Source organism: Lagopus muta, chromosome Z (genome assembly GCF_023343835.1).
Source record: "Lagopus muta isolate bLagMut1 chromosome Z, bLagMut1 primary, whole genome shotgun sequence".
NCBI classification, from domain to species: Eukaryota; Metazoa; Chordata; class Aves; order Galliformes; family Phasianidae; genus Lagopus; species Lagopus muta.
Genome location: NC_064472.1, coordinates 37,397,117 through 37,418,601, shown reverse-complemented (window position 1 = coordinate 37,418,601; position 21,485 = coordinate 37,397,117). Strand labels below are relative to the sequence as shown.

Sequence of the window (21,485 nt, the reverse complement as noted above, 5' to 3'; positions counted from 1 at the left end):
TTTCCCTAAAACTTATTCTGATTGTTGGATCTCTAAGCAGAATGAATATGAATACGTGAAGGAAACAGGGAAACCATATATCCCTGTGCAGAAAGAGCTACAACTTCTGTTTCTCCTTTCTGGTAATCCACACTTTAAAAAGATATGCTGGGAAGTAGGAAGAGTTTCAGAAAAGAACTATACGGATGAACCGTGGTTTGGAAATCCTGAATAAAAGAAGGAAACTGAATATATGAAATATTATTGGTCAAAGATTATGAAGAACAGAGTCAATGGAAGTGAGTGAAAATGAAATGTTCTCTTAGTTTAGAAATCCAGATATATTTGTTAACCTGATTTATGCAGATAAACGAATTAGAACCAGTCTATCTGGTTTCTACAAAACATGTAATGGACCATCAAAAATACAATAATGAAATAAAAGAAAATGAAGGTTAATGTGACAGCAAGGTTGAGCTGGGAATGGCTGCACTGAATGGGCTGTGCTGCAGGGCTCATGGGGGTTGAGGAAGTTATGTGAGTAGAATATTCTAATACTGTAACAAAGATATTAGGTAATTTGGAGATTAATAAAAAATGCTAATGAATCTACTATTACTGTTGTCTGCATTCAAGAAAAGAATTCAAGTGGAAGTATGTGTGGATTATCACTATGATAATCAGGGAGATGGACATTTTAGATTTTAAAAGTAAGAGAGATTTGAGTAGCACAGCAAAATGAAGGCTGAGAGAGGATATGACTGTGGTCTATAAATATATCATATGAAAAAAAAAAGGTATGAGAAAAGCTATGTAAGCTGAAGCACAGTTTTGGCACGGCAACAAAGGGGCAAATACTGCATGTGAGTAAATCTGGATTAACTTAGACTACATAATAACTAAGAAAAAAAGTCTCTAAAAGATAGATTAGTCATGGCTGTGAAAAAGATTTCCCCCAGCAGAAATAGGGGAATCTTTTTTTCTAATTCATTTTAAGATAGAAATTGCTGAATATGTTTACAAGACAAGATGCCTGCGATAACAGAGAACTGCATTGGATGACTTACTTGGTCATTTCCTGCCTTGTGTCCCTATGCTCCAACTTAATTTATTTGCGAGGTCACTTGGCCAAAATCTATAATTATTTACAGGTGGAGATTTTTAACACCATAAGATGCACAATAAGTATAGCACAAATGCGATTGTGCACTGGAAAGGAAACTAACAAACTTAAATGAGCAAGAAGTTACTGAGTTTTAATAGTGAAGGTAGTTAGTGATTTCCACAGCTGTGGATGTACCAGGTTTCAGACAAGGCAAGCACACAAAATGCCTCAAATAAAAGATGAATCAATCAATAATTTGACGAAATTTTGCTGATCTGCCTTTACTATGAAGGCTAGGACTTGTAACTGCCTTTTCTGTAGTTAGAAATATGAATATTTCTAGCCAACAGTACCATGTTTCACGATGTCAGAAAGCAGAATTACAGTATTAAAGCTCAACTCCACTTTTCCAATTTTCCTATGCAGTCAATCCCCACCTACAATATAAAGGCACCCAAAGTTTAACTTCACTTGTTAAAGTAAACACAGTATCACATAAAGCATCACAGATACTATAGCCATACACAGCACATATATGCATAGTATATATGCAGTACACATAATTGATGAATGCCAGGACCCAACTTCAGGTTATTTAAGTACAGTGAACACATCTCCTGTGTCCCTAACCCAAGCACAGTATTAATTCTGATTTAGTCTTCAGCAAGTAGGCTTTGGCCAACTGATAAGAACTGTGCAGGAGGTCTTATGCATGCACAAGTAATCTGTGTGTGATCTGAGTTTATGTTAAAACGTGTTCATGTTACGTGTTCGTTCAGTCACAAACTACAGACATACAGGGTTACCAAACACAATTCGTTGTTTAAAAAATATGCTATTAGCCTCTGTGTAGCACAGTATTTTAGCATAGAAAATGACAACCACTTGGTAATTATTTTGGGACATTTGACTGGAATTTTCTTTGCAGAAATTACTATCTTTGATTTTTACCATTCAGTGCTCTTACAAATCTGAATGGAATAACTCCTCTTTGCATGTACAATGCGTCCTATTGAGAATGATGCAGAGATATAAAACAGGAGAAACCAATGGCATTTTCAGATAAATTTAAGAGAAAAATATACGTGGCACAGCACAGGCAGCAAACCTTGTCCTGGACACTTGCAATTGTGAGCAACCTTTTTCAATTTTGGAGTAAAAGCATTTAGTAGTCACAACAATAATATTAAAAATGTGAACTTTTTTTTTTTCTTTTTTTCTTTTGCTTCTCCTTCTGTTCCATTTTCTTCACTTGTTCTCCCTTGCATCAGGGTAGGAGGCTTGCTTACCAATTGTAAAAGAGCCTTCTGCTCTCTGAAAACACTTTGAATACAATCTGCAGCTGAAGTTGGTGAAGCGAGAGAGATAAGAAGGGGCACTGATGATGGGAGGGAAGGCACCAAGCCGAGTTCTCACAAGAGGTTCAGCCACACAGCATCTGATCATTAATGTCCATCAAACGTTTTGGCTTGTGTCCAGCTTGCTAAACAGAATAGTGTCATGGCAATAAGATGAAGGCCCCTGTGCTGACGCAGGCAGAAAGCCAAAATTTCCCATGTAGATTTCAGTGCCTGTCTGCCCTCGTAGGCTGTATTAAGGATGCCCTGCCACTGAATTGGACTACCTTGTGAGTTCTGCACAAAAAATAACACTAAACATGCAGTTGGTGAGCTGATGGGAGAACAGCTCCTCATAAACATAAGGATTGCATTTTCCGGAAACTTGACTATGAAGTCTTCATCAAACAGCAGTGAGAGAACCAGCCAGAATAGCTGAAATGTATTATTCTCTCAATGATGTTGAGACTGATTTAAATGAGAAGGCTTTTTTATATGAACACAAATGAACTAGTTCTAATTCTGTATTCCAGAGTCATGCATCAGAACATGTCCCTACAGTGCTTACAGCACTGTGCTTATAGAGTGTAATTTTCAGGCAGATGTCTTAAAAGTCACAGTTATTTTGCTTTCATCTTTTTGAATCAAGAGAGAACTTTTGTATTCTCCCTTTTGTCCCAGAACCAACAAAATCTTGTTACACGATTTGGCCACAATCATGTTTTGCCATGCTGTGCCTGTTTGTTCTTAACACAGGGTAAGATCTGACACTGTCTACCTAATTTTTTCTTGAATATGTTATTTTGGACATACTGCTCTTCATTCTGCTGCTCTGCATGTTTATCATAAAATTGTTTTTGAAATTATTACATCTACAACTTCTAATGCATAGCATCCAGAAATTTCTGCCCTTATGAGTACACCATTTCCAAGAGAAGAACCTTGTCAACTGGAAGCATAATACAAAGGAAGCTTTCATATTTGCATAAAAATTGCTTGATAGCAAAGTCTCCAAGGTGTGTCTTTGAACCAGTGTATGCAAATTTGATATAATAAAACAAAATACTCTAAAGATGACAGAAAATAATGGTACTCAAGACAGGTTTAAAAATTGGCTTCCTCTTCTTTTACCCGGATTCTAGAAAGAATTTTGAAAGTATATTCTATTTGTGGTTTAAATTTTCATTTCATAAACTCAGTTACTGCTCAGCATCCTTTCTTTAAATAGATTTGTATATTTTAATTTATGGCATGTGCTGTCCCTGTGGAACTTTACAGAAAAACTGTACAGTCATTTATCTTTGTTATTTTGTGACGTATTTGGAAGAAGTAAGCATACTAGCTCAGCAGATTTAAAAATAATAGTAGTTCTAAAACACCTTACATCAGCTATTAATTGGAATAACATGTGCTAAAGACAAATTATACATTTTTTTTAAGGATCCCAATCTGTCAACAAATAGTAAGAAGCCGTGGCAGTTTCATCCATTTTTGTTTTAATTGCTTCATACAATTAAAAAATCATTCAGTTTAATTGTATTCTGATCAAAGTTATTATCCAGCATCATCTTTAATTTTCGTAATTAAATAAATTAAAATTCTTTTTAAAAATCCTGATCTCTTTTTTATTTTTACAATAATATCCAGTCTGAGAAAAGATCCTGACAATTTCTTCTGTAACAGCGTTACTTTACAGCAGAGACACTGCATGTAAGACTGTTACCTCATTCAATATATCCAAAGGAGAAAGGTCAAAAAACAGTACACAGTGCATTTTTGTCTGCTTCTTTCTATTTGCACACTTATTGTGACTGTTTAGGGAAATGTGTGTTTGGCAGAGTATCTAGTCATTACCTTGGATAATGATCTGATTTTAGGAATATTCAGGCAAAGGGATAATTTGTCCTATCTGCCCATTTGCGTCGTTGTTTAAAATGACACATCTTAGAACTGTGTAAAGAAATATAGAAACTGAAAAGCATGCTTGTGGAAGAGAATAGGAACAGGCTAATCCTGATGTTATTTTTGATAAGCCTATTAAGGAATTGAAATTTGCAACCTTTCAGTCTGTATTACATTTTAAAGAACGAAAATTGAAGACTAATCTTAAGCATTTTATTTTCCTATCACTATGATTTTCAAAAAAATCTGAGTTTTGTTTAAGTTTTAAAGATAATATTTATTTCAATTGAAGAGATGAAAAGGATTTCACAAACAGAACTATAAAAAATTTCCATATTCATGGAAATACTTAAGTCTTTTCTGGATGACAAGTTGAGTGGTGAGTTGACACATGGGAGGAAAGGAACGCCATCCTGAGCAAACAGGACTGAAAGATGGGACCCTATGAACTTCATGAAGTTCAGCAAGGCCAAGTGCAAAGTGCTGCACCTGGGTCAGATAGACCACAGACACAAATACAGACGGAGCGCTCAGTGGGGAGACAGCAGCCTCCAGGAGCAGAACTTGGGAGTACTGGTGGATGAAACACTGAAAAGAAGCCAGCAGTATACACTTAGAACTCAGAAAGCCAATCATGTCCTGGACTGCCTCAAAAGAGGGGTGGCCAGTAGGGCAAGGGAAGTGATAACAACCCCGTGCTCTGCCTTTTCGAGGCCTCAATTGGAGTACTACATCCAACACAAAACATGGACCTGCTAGAGCTCTTCCAGAAAAAGGCCATGTGTATGAGCAGAGGGCTGGAGCATCTCTCCTGTGAAAACAGGTTGACAAGTTATTCAACTAGAAGAAGAGATGGCTCTGGGGAGACGCTATTGCAGCCTTCCAGTATCCAGAGGCCTACAGGAAAGCTGGAGAGGGACTCTTCCTCAGAGAATGTAGCGATGACAGTTTTAAACTAAAAAACAGTAGGTTTATATCAGATTATGTTGGAGGAAATTCTTCACTTAAAGGATGATGAGGCACTAGAACAGTTTGCCTAGAGAATCTGCAGATGCCCCATTCCTGGATGCGTTCAAGGCCAGGTTGGATGGGGTTTTGAACAACCTGGTCTCATGGAAGGTGTTCTTGTCCATTAGCAGTGGGAGTTGGAACTAGATGGACTTTAAGATCTCTTCCAACCCATTCAACTATTCAACGAGTCTATGCTTCTGTTCAGCTATGAATGAGCAACTCTGGGCAGAAGAAGAAGTTAATAATATGAAATAGAAGCAAAACCATAAAAAGTCCTCTGGGTACAGAAATTTTGGTTAAACTTCCCATGGTTGTGTTACCTTCATGAAATATATTTAAACTAACACATGCCTGTTTAGACATAAAACTTATTTTACTTATTGTGCTTGAGCAATTCAACAATATATTTCTTCAATTTCCCCCTGCATACTGCCACAGTTTCTTTAGTCTCCCTTCATTACTTCATTGTTTTTCTTCTCAGTGGTCATTGTCAAACAGTAATAAACTGCAATGGAGTGATAGGGAGAACTGACACTCCAGCTGAGAGGAGGATTGATGATGTGTGGGAAGTAGTAACGGAGAGGTATTCGGACTTCTCACATTCTTGTTATATTGCTCTAAAAGCATTTCAATAACTGTTCTGATAATGATATGAAATACAGCAGAGCTCTCTGGAGACAGATTTTGCCAGTGTCCTTAAATGTATTTAACTGCTAACTCCCTAAAATTTCTTACAAAGTCAATTACTTGCATGAGTATTTTGCTTTACTAAGCTTTATACAGTATAAGCAGCATACAGTACCAGTAAAAGCATGACTCTGTAGCTCCACACTGATCACCATATAACCCAGAGAAAGGAAGGAGGTAGTATGTTGTTGCATGGTTAATATTTATGGTACTGAGCTTTCTGAGAGATATTTTTAATATTATGTACCACAGGAAGTATTCTGTCTCTGTCATTAGTTTAGTGTTTCAGTAATTGCTCTTCATAGCTTATCTGCTAGGTAGCTGAGCATGTATTATTCACACTTGGAGCAGGAGAGGGCAGGGACCTAGGTCTATATACTGAAAAGTCTTGGAAATTTAAATAACAGCGAAAGTTTCCAATGTTGTTGCAAAGAGTTAGCATGTTCCATTAACCATGTTCCAGTTCTCCCTTGAGCCAACAGTTTCATGCTTTTTAAACAGATGTTCCCCAGATCCTAGATTTACTCATCTTTGAATCAGCTAATCTACTGCTGCACTCAAAATAATGCTCAGACATTCAAGTTCAAAGCTTTAGAATAATTTCCATCCAGTCCTATATAGATAGGAATTATCTGTACTTGCTTATTACAGAAATTTGAAAAGGTCTGAAATTTTAAAAAGGTGTATATATTTAGGGATAGGGATATTGAGGTGTTTGGGATTTTGAAAACTGAGAGCTGTATCACTGTAATATTACAAACTAGTAGAGAAATGTATACATAAGTTATAAAAATGAGCGTGAGTTCTCTGACACAAGACACGAGGTCTGACTCCTGACCCCCTGTTAAAGCAATCAAACTTCAATTAAGAAATCATGGAAAACAAAATAACAAAATAAAGGTAGAAGGAAAAACAAAAGCTTTTGCTTTAAAAGTTAATTGTAGTTTAGACTTGATGACTTAGCAATGCTGTTGAAAAATAGCTTTTTTCAGTTTCTCTTTTTTTTCTTGCAGAATTACATCATTACCTCTGGGTAGTTTTAAAGGACACAGAAGATGATGTATTTCAGTTGACAATGAATACAGCTATTTGATACGTCAGGAAGTAGTGACTGTCAGGTCACGACACAACGAAACTGTATTTTTAGATTTATGTAAAATAAGCTTTTCTTCTTTCCTTTAGAATCCTCCTTTCTTTTCCCCTATGCTGACCACTCGCACATACTAACATACTAACCTTCCACTTTCACATAATAACAAATCCAGGAGATAGACTTTGATATCAACCTACCATTCGGATGCCATTCTCAAAGGCCTGACGTGCTAGAGAAGCAGGTCCATCTACAGTTTTGCCGTCGTCATCAGGCCCCCAGCTAGCACTGTAGATGTGGATGTGCTGGGGATTAAGGCTCAGAGACTTTGCTTCTACCATGTCTGTGACATCTCCATCCAGCATCCTGACACCTTTGGGATGAAAAATACAATCAACATGACAACCAAACACAAAAAGATTCTTTCTTCTTTTTCTTTTTTCACAGATAATGACTGTGTGGGGCACTGGATTAAGATTTCTAATGTAGAAAACAGAATCTCTTTGGATATGTGTTTCTCCAACAACAAAATTTTCCATATGAAAATACTGTGAGGGAGTAGTATTATGGTCTTCAAGTTTTGAGAACCGTCTTCAAGTCATTTAGCCACCGTATAACCTTTGAACTTTAACAACAAGTTTCTATTCTGAAACAAATTAAAAAATAACTTGAATATTGTTATTGAAATGTTTGTTTATTTCATTTGAAGACAGTATACGCTTCTCACTCTTCTTTCATACTGCAGTGAAACTGCAGAACTTAATTGAAGACATTCACAGTCCTAAGAATGCTGACAAATATAGAAACAGGATATCCACTGTCAGGTAAACATGGGAATATTCCTTCACTGTATCAGATGGCCAGGAATAAGGCAAAGGGAAAGCTTGTATGTACAGATAATCATGTAGCAGCATGGCAACTATAGGAAGCCACTAGCAAATACTATTTACTACACACTTCTGAAGTGAATGGCATCATGGTACTTTAAGATCACTAGACTAAGTAAGGTAAGTTTAAATTTGGAAGCTGAAAAGATCCTTCAGGTTTTTCTTTTGACTAAGATTTTGATCGAAGTTAAATTCTGTCTGAGAAAACCACCAGTATCAGTTTTAACCTACACAGGAAAGAGGACCTTCATACAGTTAGTGTAATGTTTGATCAAAGGGATATTAAATATTGCATCATAATTAGTATGTAACCGTAGAGAGTAATGATCACTTCCAAAATTAAATGGTTTGAGGCTTATTTCCCTTTAAAAGTCCACTGCTATTTATAAGCCAAATTTACATATTTTAATTACAGACACATTGCACTTTGCTCATGAGTTCAGACTGCAGTAACTTGAGTGTTTACAAAGACCCTGACTTTCAATTAACAAAAAAGTATAGAGGCTGCTTTGTTGATAGAGGGTCTTTTTTTTCTTCATTCTAATTGACTCAAAAATGAAAAGTGATCATATTTCTAAGTTCACACAAAAGCTGCCTATGTTTTGTGAGATAATAAACTTATCCAAACAGTGATCTCACTATGAACTTTACTGTATAAAAAAGCCATTAAAACAACTTTGGGAATCTCAGGTTTTATTTTAATTCCTAAGCATAATCTTAGAAAACTAATGATGGTTGGAAGCTACGTTCTCATTTCTTGCAAGCATATTCAAAATAAAGAGACTGAAAGGAACAATGCATTCAAAAGAAAGAAGATAAAGCTTCTCTTTATGTTTCTGTGACTGTGTAGCAAACCTAAGTCATACAGCGTTTACCCAGTGAACAATAATACCAGACGCTGCCATGGCATCTAAGTAATTCACACCAGGTTTTTTAGTTGATGGTGAAGTGGTCAAATCTAAAACAAGATGGACAAGGCTGTGCCTTAGGTGCAGCTCTGTTCTGCCCACAACTGGCAGACATGCTTCAAGTGTAACTTTGATCAAGGATATCTCAGTGGCTTTTTACAAAGCACAAAAGAACACACTCCTTTCTTTCCCTCTCTCTCTCCCCTTCTTTTATTTATTTATTTTTTTTTCCAAATGTCTGGAAGAGTTAATTTTGCTGATCACAGAACCTCCAAACTCCATTTGGCATGTGGTGATAGCACAACAAAAGCTGTCCAGAAGGCAATTAGCAGACTGTGTTTCCAGACTGTTCCACCTAAGACTTTGGAGCTCTGTAAACTTTTTCCAATATCTACAGTAAGTGCCAAAATGTAAGTGGCATTTTAGTCAGAACAAACTTTCAGCAAATCACAGGAAACATGCAAAACTAAGCTGAAAGAAGGTTTTCTTTTAAAATGTTTGTCTTTAATCAGCATCTGACTTAAGCTTAAAGAAACAGCTGAACTAATTCCTCGTCAGCTGAAGACAATCTACATCTGTTGTGCCATAACTCAGTGTAACTGTTTTCCTGTCAGGACTCCAGCCCAGCCAAGTAACTAAGCACCCAAATCCCTGCAGAGGCTTTGCAACTTCCACAACCAGTCTGCAGCAATAACAACAGCCTAACCATCCTTTCCTATGCAAAGTCTCACAAACTCCTTAGGTGGTAACTTGCTATATATGACTTCCATGGAGGGTCACACACTAAAGAAACTACCCCTTTTTTGCAAGGCATTGTGTTTTAATAAAAGGGGCCTGTATCTGAGCTAAGCACAAACTACAGGCATATTGCTTAATTTTTTTTACAAGAAATATCCCACAAGCTATAAAAGAAATGAAGGTCCAGATTGCATTTTTTACTGATTTTTATATCTGCAGATTAAGTCTTGATTCAAAGTATTGCAGAAGGCTTGGACTTTTTGAAGAACTTGTGGTTAGAGGCTTCTGCATATGTGAAAATGATCGCAGAATATGACCATATTTAGAAGAAAAGTGGTGGATCTACTTGTTAACAATCTTCCATCACAACGATCACTAATCAGACTTGCTTAAAGAATCACAGAATGGCCCAAGTAGGAAGGGACCTTAAGGATCATGAATCTCCAACCCACTGCCACATGCAGGGCCACCAACCTCCACATTTAATACTAGACCAGGTTGCCCAGGGCTCCATCCAACCTGGCCTTGAAAACCTCCAGGGATGGGTCATCCAGAACCTCTCTGGGCAGTCTGTTCCAGCACCTCACCACTCTCACAGTAAAGAAACCTGACATCCAACCTATATCTCCCCTCTCTCAAAGCCATTTCCCCTTGTCCTGCAGTTATCCACTCTTTCAAAGAGTAGACTCCCCTCCTTTATATATGCTCCCTTTAGGTACTGAAAGGCTGCAGTGAGGTCACCCTGCAGCCTTCTTTTCTCCAGGCTGAACAATCCCAGCTCCCTCAGCCTGTCATTGTAGGAGAGGTGCTCCAGCCCCCTGATATCTCTGTGGCTCTCCCCTGGACCTTCTCCAACAGCTCTCTGTCTGCTCAGCTGATGGTATTTGATGTAATGTTGGTGGGAAGGATTTATTTTTCCTTTTGCTTTATTTCCTTGCTATCCCTAATGTGTACAGAGATATAGCAACTCCCACTTTGATTTAAAGTAAAGAATACTCATCTCATGCCATGAGATTTCTCATGGCAGAGAAAATTCAACACCACTGTTGGCAGGTGTTCCTCTTAATAAGGAAAGTGTAAGTGCTTTACCTTCACTCTACTTTTTCTCCAAAATAGCGAAAGGAGGGTCTTTAAATCTGTGGGAAATAAGTGGGCTGAATACTAGTTCAGTATAATATGATTCAACGTTTTTACATAATATCTGGCCTGTGGAGAGGGAACACAACCACTGCATACTCACATGTGTAGGTTATGGCTTTTCTGAGTGAAGGGAGGGAGCCATGCCAAATACAGGTCAGCAGCGAAATTCCTACATGAGAGCACCTAGTAGAAGGGAAAATAACAACCCCCTTTTCCACTATCTCTGAGCTCTCTTTGGTCTCTCACTTTCTGTGGATTGTCTGTTGAGGTCCTATTTTCAAATACCAGTAATGTTAAGAGGTGGTACATGGTCATGCTGCCACTCTAGTATTTTCCAGCTCTCTTTAAATAACGGTGATGCTGATGGTCCACCAGAGTTATTGTGCTGAATAGAGAGGATAATTATTTACTTAAACTAGAACAGTGAAAATTCTTGAAAGCTGTTATATTCTTAGAACAAAATAAATAAACATTATGCAAAAGGCACACATATGCTGCCTTTGCTTTTAACGAAAATTGTGTCCATACCATGTCCATCTGAATCAGTTTTCACATTATATTTAGAAAAAAACAGTGATTCTGCTAGTATGCCTGTTGTTCTGTTGTGTTTTGTTTTTGTTTTTTTTCTTCAAAAATATTGTTACTGCAGATTCCTGGTGCCAAATAAATAATAACCTATTAGGAAGCTATTGTTAATAATGAAGAGCTTCACAAGCACATGCCTAGGCTTTTACACGTCATATCAATATCCAACCGGGAAATGAAAATTTAATTCCAGAAGTCACCTTTTATTTATATCATTGCAATAACTCTTTTCAGATGCTAGTTTGAAGCAGTAAATATGTTCATAGCTGCTGGTACATGATCAAATGCCCTGCCCACATGAGACAATCTGTTCATCTGCCACAAGCTCACTTGGCCAGCTTAAATATTTTAAAGCCTTCTGACACAGGAATTTTGTGCAGGCAGGCTCTTTGCCTGAAGTAAAATTGTTTATCTGCATCACTCTAGCCTTATGATGGAACAGATACTGTCTTGAAGCTAGTAGGAAAACAGAACTATCTCTCTGCTTTGGCTAATTTGAAACATAGTTGTGTTCACATTTGATTTGGATCAAACTTGTACTGATCCAGTAGGGAAAAAATACAGTAGTGTTAATTGTGTTAACAGCCCCAGTCCTGCCTGCTCATATTTTTGAACCATCTTCTGTGATATATATGTGTAAATATATTTCTGTTTTCATAAATAGGTTTCATTTTAGAACAGAAAACTGACAGCTAATGAATTTGAGCTACAGATATTTTACTGAATGCCAACATACCAATCCCATAATTCCATCAAAAATGGAACAAGGTAAAACTTCAGTTGAAGCATTAAAATGTGGCACAGGCAGGCTACAGCTTAGAAGAAATGTATTTGACATCTTTACAGTCATTTCCAAGACCAACTGCCAAAAGTCTTGAGCTGCTATTGGCTAAGAACTGATAGAAATCACCTGGAGCCTCTTGGCTGAACAGAGCATGGACACATTACTGAATCTCATACTTTAGGCAATAGTCCAATCACATCCAGGGATTAAAAGATACTCTTCAATCATGGCCAAACAACACAACAAAGTTTTCACAGTGTTCTTCTTGAGATCGATACGCAAGGCAATATTCCTTATGTTTACATTTACTTCTGATTTCTCCAAGCTCATTACTTACAGCTCTGGATCTCTAAGAAAACGCAGATGGTGTAGTTCTGGGTTCTTTGTTTTCACTGAACATCTCACTTTCTATGTTACTGTGTTTACTGACAGGCAGTGTTCCCAGGAGCACTGGAGAAGTGTCACTGAAGGACAAACTCCTTCAGTACTGGTCTTCAACCATCACTCTACTACTGAGTTAACGCAGCAATTACCTGTATAAACCTCTTCCTCTTGTTGAGAAAGATGAGAATGTAGCATTAAGCACAAATGTCTCTTTGATTTCTTTTTTTGTGGTGGGAGACTGTTTCACATACCTCCAATCTTGGCATTAAAGGCGATTCCCACTGTGCAGTGTGAGTTGTTTGCAGTGGCTGCCACTTCTCCAGCACAACGGGTTCCATGCCTAGAGTCAGACAAACATTTTTTCAAGTAAGCACAGACCGCTGGGATTTACAGGCATCGGCTTTGCTTATCCTCAGGTGCTAAAGGCACAACTATCCACAATGTCCTGCACTATTTAAAGCCCCACAGTAATTTATACCCACATTGCAATATTCCTTTGAACATATTTTAACATCATTATCACTGTTAACTTAACCTGTTCATGGCAGGCTTCCTAGCTACTGGAAACACATGTAACAAAGGCATACAAAGATGATACATGATCCCACCAACAGAAGGAAGACTTGGGCATCAATTCTTCATTTTGAAGCAGTTCCTAGGTTATGCACAAATTGCTGTACTGCATTCTCCCATAATATCCACATGTTGCTAGCATACACATCTCCATTCAGTGAGTACCCTAGGCAGCCACAAGACCTGCCACACTTCCCATGAAGATGAGACTGTGCTCTGCTGTGCACTGCTGTTCACAGGCATGCCTACAACTGGCTGCGAGCCAGGTGTAATCAAAGCTGCCGTAAAGGCATGTCATAGTCATGTCTTGGGCTAACCCTACAAACCTGCTGTCTTTCCAGGAGCAGAAAAAACAGCTGGAGTCTAGTTTCACATCAGCATTATGGCCTGCGCCTGGGATTTGGGCTGCAAATGTATGATCTTGAGAAGCAGCTGAAAGAGAATGCAAAATCTCCAGTAGTTGCTTAAACTCTTCTGTGCAGTACAAGGCCAGAATAGGATACCTCACCTAGCCCTGATCCATGCCCTCTACAGCTGTAATCACTATGGTAGGAAAGCTGTCCCTGGTTCCTGTGATTCTTGTCCGCAATACAAACTTCCCACAGTGATTTCCATCAGTAAATTTTGCCCTCATCCTTGTGCAGCTATGCAGCTCCACTGCAGAAATGTGACATAACTAACAAGAAGCAGACAGGGAAATTCATATTGTTGCCACAGAGAAGAGCTATGGAGTTTCAATCCAGAAAGGAAAAGAGATCCAAAGTTGATGAGATGAAGATAGAAAGACAATGTGGGGCTTGGCTAGCCACAAAGAAAGAACTTAAAAATTGAAGGCTAAAAGTAGATAATGAACATGGCAAGCAGTTTAGGTGAGGTCAGTTGTGTACACAAGCACTCTTCCACTGGTGATGGCTGACAGACTGCTTACATAGACATCTGGAGAACACGGGTGTTTTTGAACTAAGGTTGACGCCCACATTACAGACAAGAATCACAGTTGCCTTCTCTTGGTACAAGTTGTTTTGGATAAAGTCACTCCTTATTTCCATATTATTAGTCCAATTTTTTCCCCTTAACCTTCTGAGACACTTTGATGAGAAATGTTACGACAACATGTAATGTAAAACATGAACAACATGACTAGGAAAAAAAGAGGAAAAAAACAAGGAATAAAGTGATTGGAGTTAACCTGTTAGAATTTTGAATGAGACAATTAAATTTATCAGGTAAGCTAGAAATATGTTCCCTGAAAAAGTGTGATCTTTACTAACAAAACCAAAGTGATGATATGGATGCTGATGAACTCTAAAACTGGATTAAAGTTTCACAGTTACATATGTAGCTTCTTGCATCACTTCCTATTATCTGTTCACAGTTCATCATTCAATTGCCAAACTTGATCAGAGATTTTTTCAAGACTTAAAGTTTACCTTTCATAGGAAGCTGAATTTTCAAGCCAAATTTTCTTAATTTGGAGAAAACTAGTCTAGTTGAAATCGATACAGCAATACCCTTCTATTGAATTACTTTCCAAAGCCTGAAGTGCATCGTTCAGAAATCACAAAGCATAGATTACTACAGCCTTTAAAACTACACATAACACCCCAGTGCATGAATTTCAGTAATAAACCATTTCCTGCATGGTGAAATACATATGGATGAGGTGCAGCTTCCCAGAGGGAGACCGTGTTGGTGAGGAACCCCTCCTAGGTACACAACTTAAAAAGAGCATCAGATGAGAGTGAACAAGGTTTTTTCAGCAGAGAAAAGAAACAGATAAAATCCACATCTGGAAGACTAAGGTTGCCTGAAGAAGAATGGAAGAAACATCTGCAGTTTTTCTGGAGTTCACAGCACCTAAGCACCAAAGGTTAGGGTTCCACCAGATCACCAACCGGACCCCAGGATCAATGTTATGTTTATACACGGCAAACAGACGATGTGTAGCGAGGGCCTGCATGGGATTCAATGCAACCTGAAACTGTACCCCAAATTCTACCTGAAATGGAAGTAGCTGCATGCCAGATGTACTTCTAGTATCAGTAAGAAACAGCCAAAAGTGACATGGAGGTACGATAACGTGTACTCACTGAATTGAAGAACAGTATGAAATTTCATGTGAATTTCAGATACAAAAAGGAAAAAAAAAAAAAGCCTATTCTAGATCTTTGGACAGTTTTGTGATATGCAGGTTAAATTAACTTTGCTGAATATTTCACTAATCTTCCTGCATTGGAAAATCCTTTTTATCATCTTTAGTGCAGTAATGTCATAAATTTATTTTGTTAGCAGATTTTTATGTTAGACTGTTGCTTCTCTGCCAAGATTATTGCTAATTGCATTCCACATTTATATGGGAAATGACAAAATTAAAAGTTGTTTTATTCATTTCAATGTCATATGTATAAAACTGCACATCTCACAATCAGCTTCTCACTGTGAGAATTAATCATATATGCAACTCAATTTGTTTTAATATGTTATCTTTTATGGGTCCTTTAAGTAATATTTCAATTATGTTGTGAAAGGAAAGACTTCATAAAATCTTGCATATAAAACATAATGTTCTTTCTACACTGCTTTTCATTTTCTCTGTCCTACATTTTTCTTGATGTCTACAGTTTCAAAGAGACTCTGAATCCTGCAAGTGAAATTAGAAATGCCTCCTCGTTAATCACTACTATGATTACTAACTATTTAAACAAATATGATGAAATTGATGCTTGAGATTGATTAGGTTTGCTTTTGAGCTATGAGAACTTCCATGGAGAATGAAATCCTCAAAATTCCAAATTACAGTTTATGGAGACATATTATAGGACTTCACTACTAATAGGAGGAAAAGCATGTAAGGTGCTTTCAAACTAACATTTTTTGTGAATGAATATATTTCAAAACACAACAATCTCCTATATTGGTAGGATGCTTGCATCACACCAACTTGTTTAAAAAAGATAGTGCAGTCCTAGAACAAAGCATGACTGCCTTTCTACAAAGGCCTATCTTGATAAACTTCAAGGGTCAATGCTTCGTTCCACTGTATCCCTTGCCAGCATATACTGGTGGGAAGTAAGTTCCCAGACTACTAAATAGCACTTTGAAGAGACACTCAGCTAAAAGGCACAGCACTTGTCCTTCATGTTCATGTCAGTGTGATACAGTACTACAGAACAGAAACACAAAAGAATGTTTGGCTATGAGATATTGAGCTTATCCACGAATGGGTCCTCTACCTGACGTCTGAAAGAAAGAAAAGGAATGGAAAGAAGAAAAGCTTTCTTTTGTTGAGATTCAGAAGGAAAGACACACAGAAAAAATTGCCGTTCAAAATGATATCCAAAGTTTTGGGCTCGAGATGCTACCAGGTAAAAGAAAGATGTCATATCCATTATCTTAAAATTGTTGTATTTAGACACTTATGAAATTGGCTAACAATTTCTACCATAAAATTTACTTCTCAAACGATTCTGATTATCTTCAACTACTGCAGCTAATTTTTTCATTCAGACAACTATGCAAACCTTTTTTAGGAATGTATTTATTTTCATTTTTGTCCATGTGATAGAAAGAACACACACACACAAAGAGAAAATGGAATTCAGATTGATTTTCATCTCTCCGTATAAAGTTCATCAGTATGTCACTAACAACAAGCCAGTAAGTTGACAAAGACCTACATTAGAAGACCTTAGTAAAGATGAATTCTCTGCCTTATGGTGCCTCTGTCATTAGAGGGATAAATTCAAACAAATTGTCAAAGAAATATGCCTCTTGTCTGAATAGATGTATGCCACCTTTTGTGTGCATGAAAAGTGCTTGAGCACCTGGACAGTAAAGGATCTTTTGATGGCTCCCTGAGAATAAGATAAGCAAGAGAAATGTAAGAGCTGCACTCTTCTGTTATACAACGTGCCTTTTTTCAGTAATAGATTTTACTAGATTTTCTCTAGAACAGGAATGGGTCAATACTTTAGGCAGGGGATGGAAAGGGATAGAAACGTGCATGTTCTGTGTTTAACTATCACTCTCCATCGCAGCAACAAATAATTTAAACATACGGCATCTATCTTTCAATGATCAGTCTTGATGTGACTTTCAGAAGAGGAGGAAGGTATAAGGAACCAGGTAAGATTAAAGTTAATTGCTTCAGAGCTTGCCTCTGAACGTTTGGAGTAAGAAAATGTTCAGTTAAGGAAGAAAGCTGCCAGTATTTTTAAAATCCCCTTCCACATAAATTGGCTCTGCTTTTCAGAGTCTCCATCTCTGACAACTATTCACTGAACCCAGCAAACACTCTGAACACACACTTCTTTGCAGTATTTTGTTCTTTGGAACTCACCAAGTATTTCTGAACACAAAAAGCTCAGGAGACCGGAGGATTTAAAGCCCTACAGCTTTTCATGACACTAACATTACAGTCCAACCCACTTCAACCTGTCACCACAGAGTCTTTTCAGACTAGGAACTTAAGGAAAAAGAGTTTCAGAGTATTTCAATGCAAGCCCATCACAAATGTCTCTGGTCATACCAGTAATTTTCTGAGGTTTTCTAAGAGATACTCAGCACAGAAATGAGCTTGTGTAAAGAACAAAGAAAACAGAAGCTTGTTTGTTTGTTTTCATCGGGGGAAATACTGACAGAAAACTTCACATCCTTTGCAAATTCTGTACTGCACACGTTGTGAGTGGATATCAAATAACTGTAAAAAGATAGAAAAGATAGTCTAAAAGTTCGCATAAAGTTACATTCATGTTAATAGGCTACGCTTGAACAGCTGCTCCTTCCTCAACAAAACCACATAATAAACACATTAAGCTATGCATAAAAACAATGCATTGATATAAGGGTAAAGAAAAAAAAAAGTGTTTACTACAAATTACAGTAGAATCCCAGTGCTGGAAAATGTAACGTGAACTAATCTGGATTTCCATGAACCACTAACCAGTCAGTTACTTTCTCTTCTACCTAACAAAATTACAAATTTTACATTGAATATATTTTACAGAAAACTAAAAATTACAGATTTAAATGAGCTTTATAGGTTCTGCTTTATCCAAATCCAAAATTTTGATCAGCAAAGTTCTGATTCTGTTGCCGCAGAGAGATACTGCTGCTATTAGTCAGGGGACAAACCTGAAAAACTAGTTTACACATGGTAACAGGGGCTGAAAATTAACTACCACTGCCTATCAGTATGAACTATATGACTGCCACCATTGTTTCATTTATCCAAGTATGGTTCACCTGTATCATTCTGAAATCCAAACATCCACAGTTACATTTGCATCACTGACAAGTGAATAACAAATGTTAAATAGTTTTTCATACCTCTGCGTGGAAGAAGAATGGAATTTTAGACAGCTATTCTTATGTGGAAGAAAATAAATCAGTTGTCATTTGTTTTTTCAAAAACTCTTCCTCACCTGAAGTTTGAAGTGTTCTCAAATATCTCTCTTATACTGGAATATATTTGTAAGTAGGTAACTGTGATATCTGAGGCACTTCAGTGTAATAACTGCTGGGGAAAATATGTACTTTAACAGCAATCATCAGAAATGCATTTTGTCAGAAATGAATTTCACTGCATTCTTGAATAATGCCTTACGTAATGCAGAAAGAATTACATCTTAGACCTGTTCACATGTAAATGGTCTTTAATCTGGAGGATGAAAAAAATTTTCTAAACTGGCCCTAGGGTGGGATGTTATTCTTGCAGTATCTGAAAAATGGCATTCAAAGGAATTCACAGAAGTTGAAAGTATAGGCGCAAGGGAAAAAATATGTTGCCTTTAAAACACAATCTGCTCCTAATGAAAAATAATAAGAATAAAGCTATTTCATGAAGGGGAGATATCTGGAAATTAACAGTGGAGAAAGAAATGACAGAGTAAATATGAAAAACAAGTTACACAAATCTTCAATGTGAGATATCAGGAGAAATGCCAAAGACTTGGGTGTTGCATAGCACAGACAGGATCCTGTTTGTGAGCATCAAGTAGTGTTGTAATGTGGTTACAGCACAGGACTGAAAGCTGGCTTGAGTCAGGTTCCCCAAGGCTAATGACTTTTTGCATGATTATGGGAAGTTACTTAAAGAATAACTTGAAAACAACTCATCTGTTCCTCACAAAAAATATCAACAATGACAGCATTAAAACAACCACATGGAACACTTCACATCCCAGACATTTTAAATTTAACAGTATGGGTAACAGTGATCCTGCCATGCCATTCCTTATAAATTCATTTTCTATTAGTAGCAGGCAGCTAATTTGTCGCAAGTATGAAGTTCTGATGCAAACACAGCAAAGGAACGTGGTCCCACAAAATAACCATTTGGCAGTTTGTTTGTGTGAGTGTGTAAATTAATTGCAATGTTTAAAACAAATTGGACTTTTCCTGTGTTTTCTACCAAAGAGAAAACAAACAATGAATAATAGGATTGAGGGAACTACTGTATCATGATATGGAATGAAAAATAGGCAAACAAAATCAGCAACTAATCTATTTAGCCATGTAAGTAGTTTTATGTATTCTATATATATTAATGCACACACACACACTTACAGATGATATTCTAGCCCAGGGTTAAAATTTTAATTCAGATAGCTTTCTGCAGGGAAAAAGGTGTTGGTGGATAGAAACAAAATAGCTTAAAAGATACCAAACAGCAAAACAGGTGAGTTGTGTTGTTTTTTGTTTTTTTTTTTTTAAACAGCCTCTCATATTCCTTCTAAAGTCAGGAAAACCAATTATTTTTCATTAAACCAAATCACAAGTATAAACACTTCAGTTACTATGCAGTGGAATTAAAGCTGTTTAATTAAAGCACAGCACTTCGGCCAACGCTATCTTAGAAGAAGCTTGCTATATCTAATCAAAAGGACAATTACGTTTGCTTTGGAAAGAGAATAATTATGAGGCAGTTTTTACTTCCAGATGTTTCCCCTGACACATAAGCAAAATAATCCTTTTTTCACCTAATTCAAGTTGTTGAAGATGCTGTATGAGAGATGGAAAGTCACAGAATGAGGAAGACATGCCCCATGCAATTTTATCTTCTTAAGCATCTGAGGTTGATTGAGCCCTCTTTGTGTGCAGCCCAAGGAACAGAGGAGCGTATACACTTAGAAGGTGCTACATATCTGTCTATACTTCTCACATCCTTAAATTGAGACATGATGTTTCATCTGTTCTCTCAAGACACACAGGGAAGAGGACAAATGAAAGCCCAAATTCAAATCTCATACATATGGAACCTGGTGAACAAAAGTGGTATAGGAACAACTGTATTATACATCTTAACAAGGAAAAAAGATGTGCAAAACCATTTTTTTTACAATAAGAATTCTTGTAATCACCTTACAAAAATGGCCAATGTAGTTATTTTTTTACACTTGGACATTGTGGTTCAATATAGTAATTAAACTGGTCCTCCCATGTCTGAAACAGTGTCAGGGAACAGAACAGATAATCAGTTAAACCACAGATCATAACTCTGCATCATCCCAATAACTTTGGCTTTTAGTAATGGTTAGATAACATTCTACTCTCGCATAAAGAAAGGAATCTTTGTGATTTTGCTAAAAATACAAAATGGAATTAAGGAATCATAGAATCACCAAGACTGGAAAAGACCTCCAAGATCACCTAGCCCAACTGTCCAACTGCCACCAGTATTTTCTCACTAAACTAAACTACGTGCTTTAGTACAACATCTAAGCATTTCCTGAACACCCCCAGGGCTGGTGACTCCACCTCCCTGGGCAGCCCATTCCTGTGTCTGACCACCTCTTGGGGGAAGAAATTTCTCCTAAGCTACTCCCAGTATCATCTCCTTCTTGGTTCAGATACAATCTTGCTCACAGATATTGTCAGCAGATGACAACAGTAAATAATTTACATAAGATCATTCAGTGTTTCAGGTATCTCTGGTGGAAGACCACTTTTTCTCCACAATGTTGAAACAGCTTGTTTCTTTCGGAAGAAGCAAGAATACATGCAGGTCTGTGGCTGCCTCTTCATGCTTCCTATGTGAGCAGGGCTGGCACACACAGGTAATCTATGAAGGAGCAGCTCACAGCAGCTTCTAGAGATACATCTCATTTTTCAGTTCCATTTCAGCATATGGATAATGCAAGCAGCATATCAAATGAAACTGAAGATAATTTTCTTTCTCAGAAAAGTGCTAATATCCAGCCACAACTAAAGTGCCTATTGTTTGCCACCAAATTACCTGCTTCAACATGACTACTCTGCTGAGAAATTGCACTTTTGAACCTTCACTATCTGAACACAAGCATGCTGGCTTTATGCATGACTATGGAGGATTATTTGTCCCTTACTTCAGTTGTTACTACAGTCTTATGATTTGG

At 37.3% G+C, this 21,485-nt stretch overlaps 1 protein-coding gene across 4 annotated transcripts in view; it reads right to left on the bottom strand.

Annotated features, from left to right (window-relative positions):
* PCSK5 (proprotein convertase subtilisin/kexin type 5) overlaps positions 1-21,485 on the bottom strand; it is a 264,954-nt gene that overhangs the window by 151,573 nt on the left and 91,896 nt on the right. For all 4 annotated transcript variants that reach the window (XM_048930511.1, XM_048930515.1, XM_048930513.1 and 1 more), the window contains exons 6-7: positions 12,789-12,877; positions 7,312-7,484 (exon numbers count right to left, since the gene is read on the bottom strand). In XM_048930511.1, the coding sequence (XP_048786468.1) occupies positions 7,312-7,484; positions 12,789-12,877 (262 nt within the window). The remainder of the gene's footprint in view (positions 1-7,311; positions 7,485-12,788; positions 12,878-21,485) is intronic.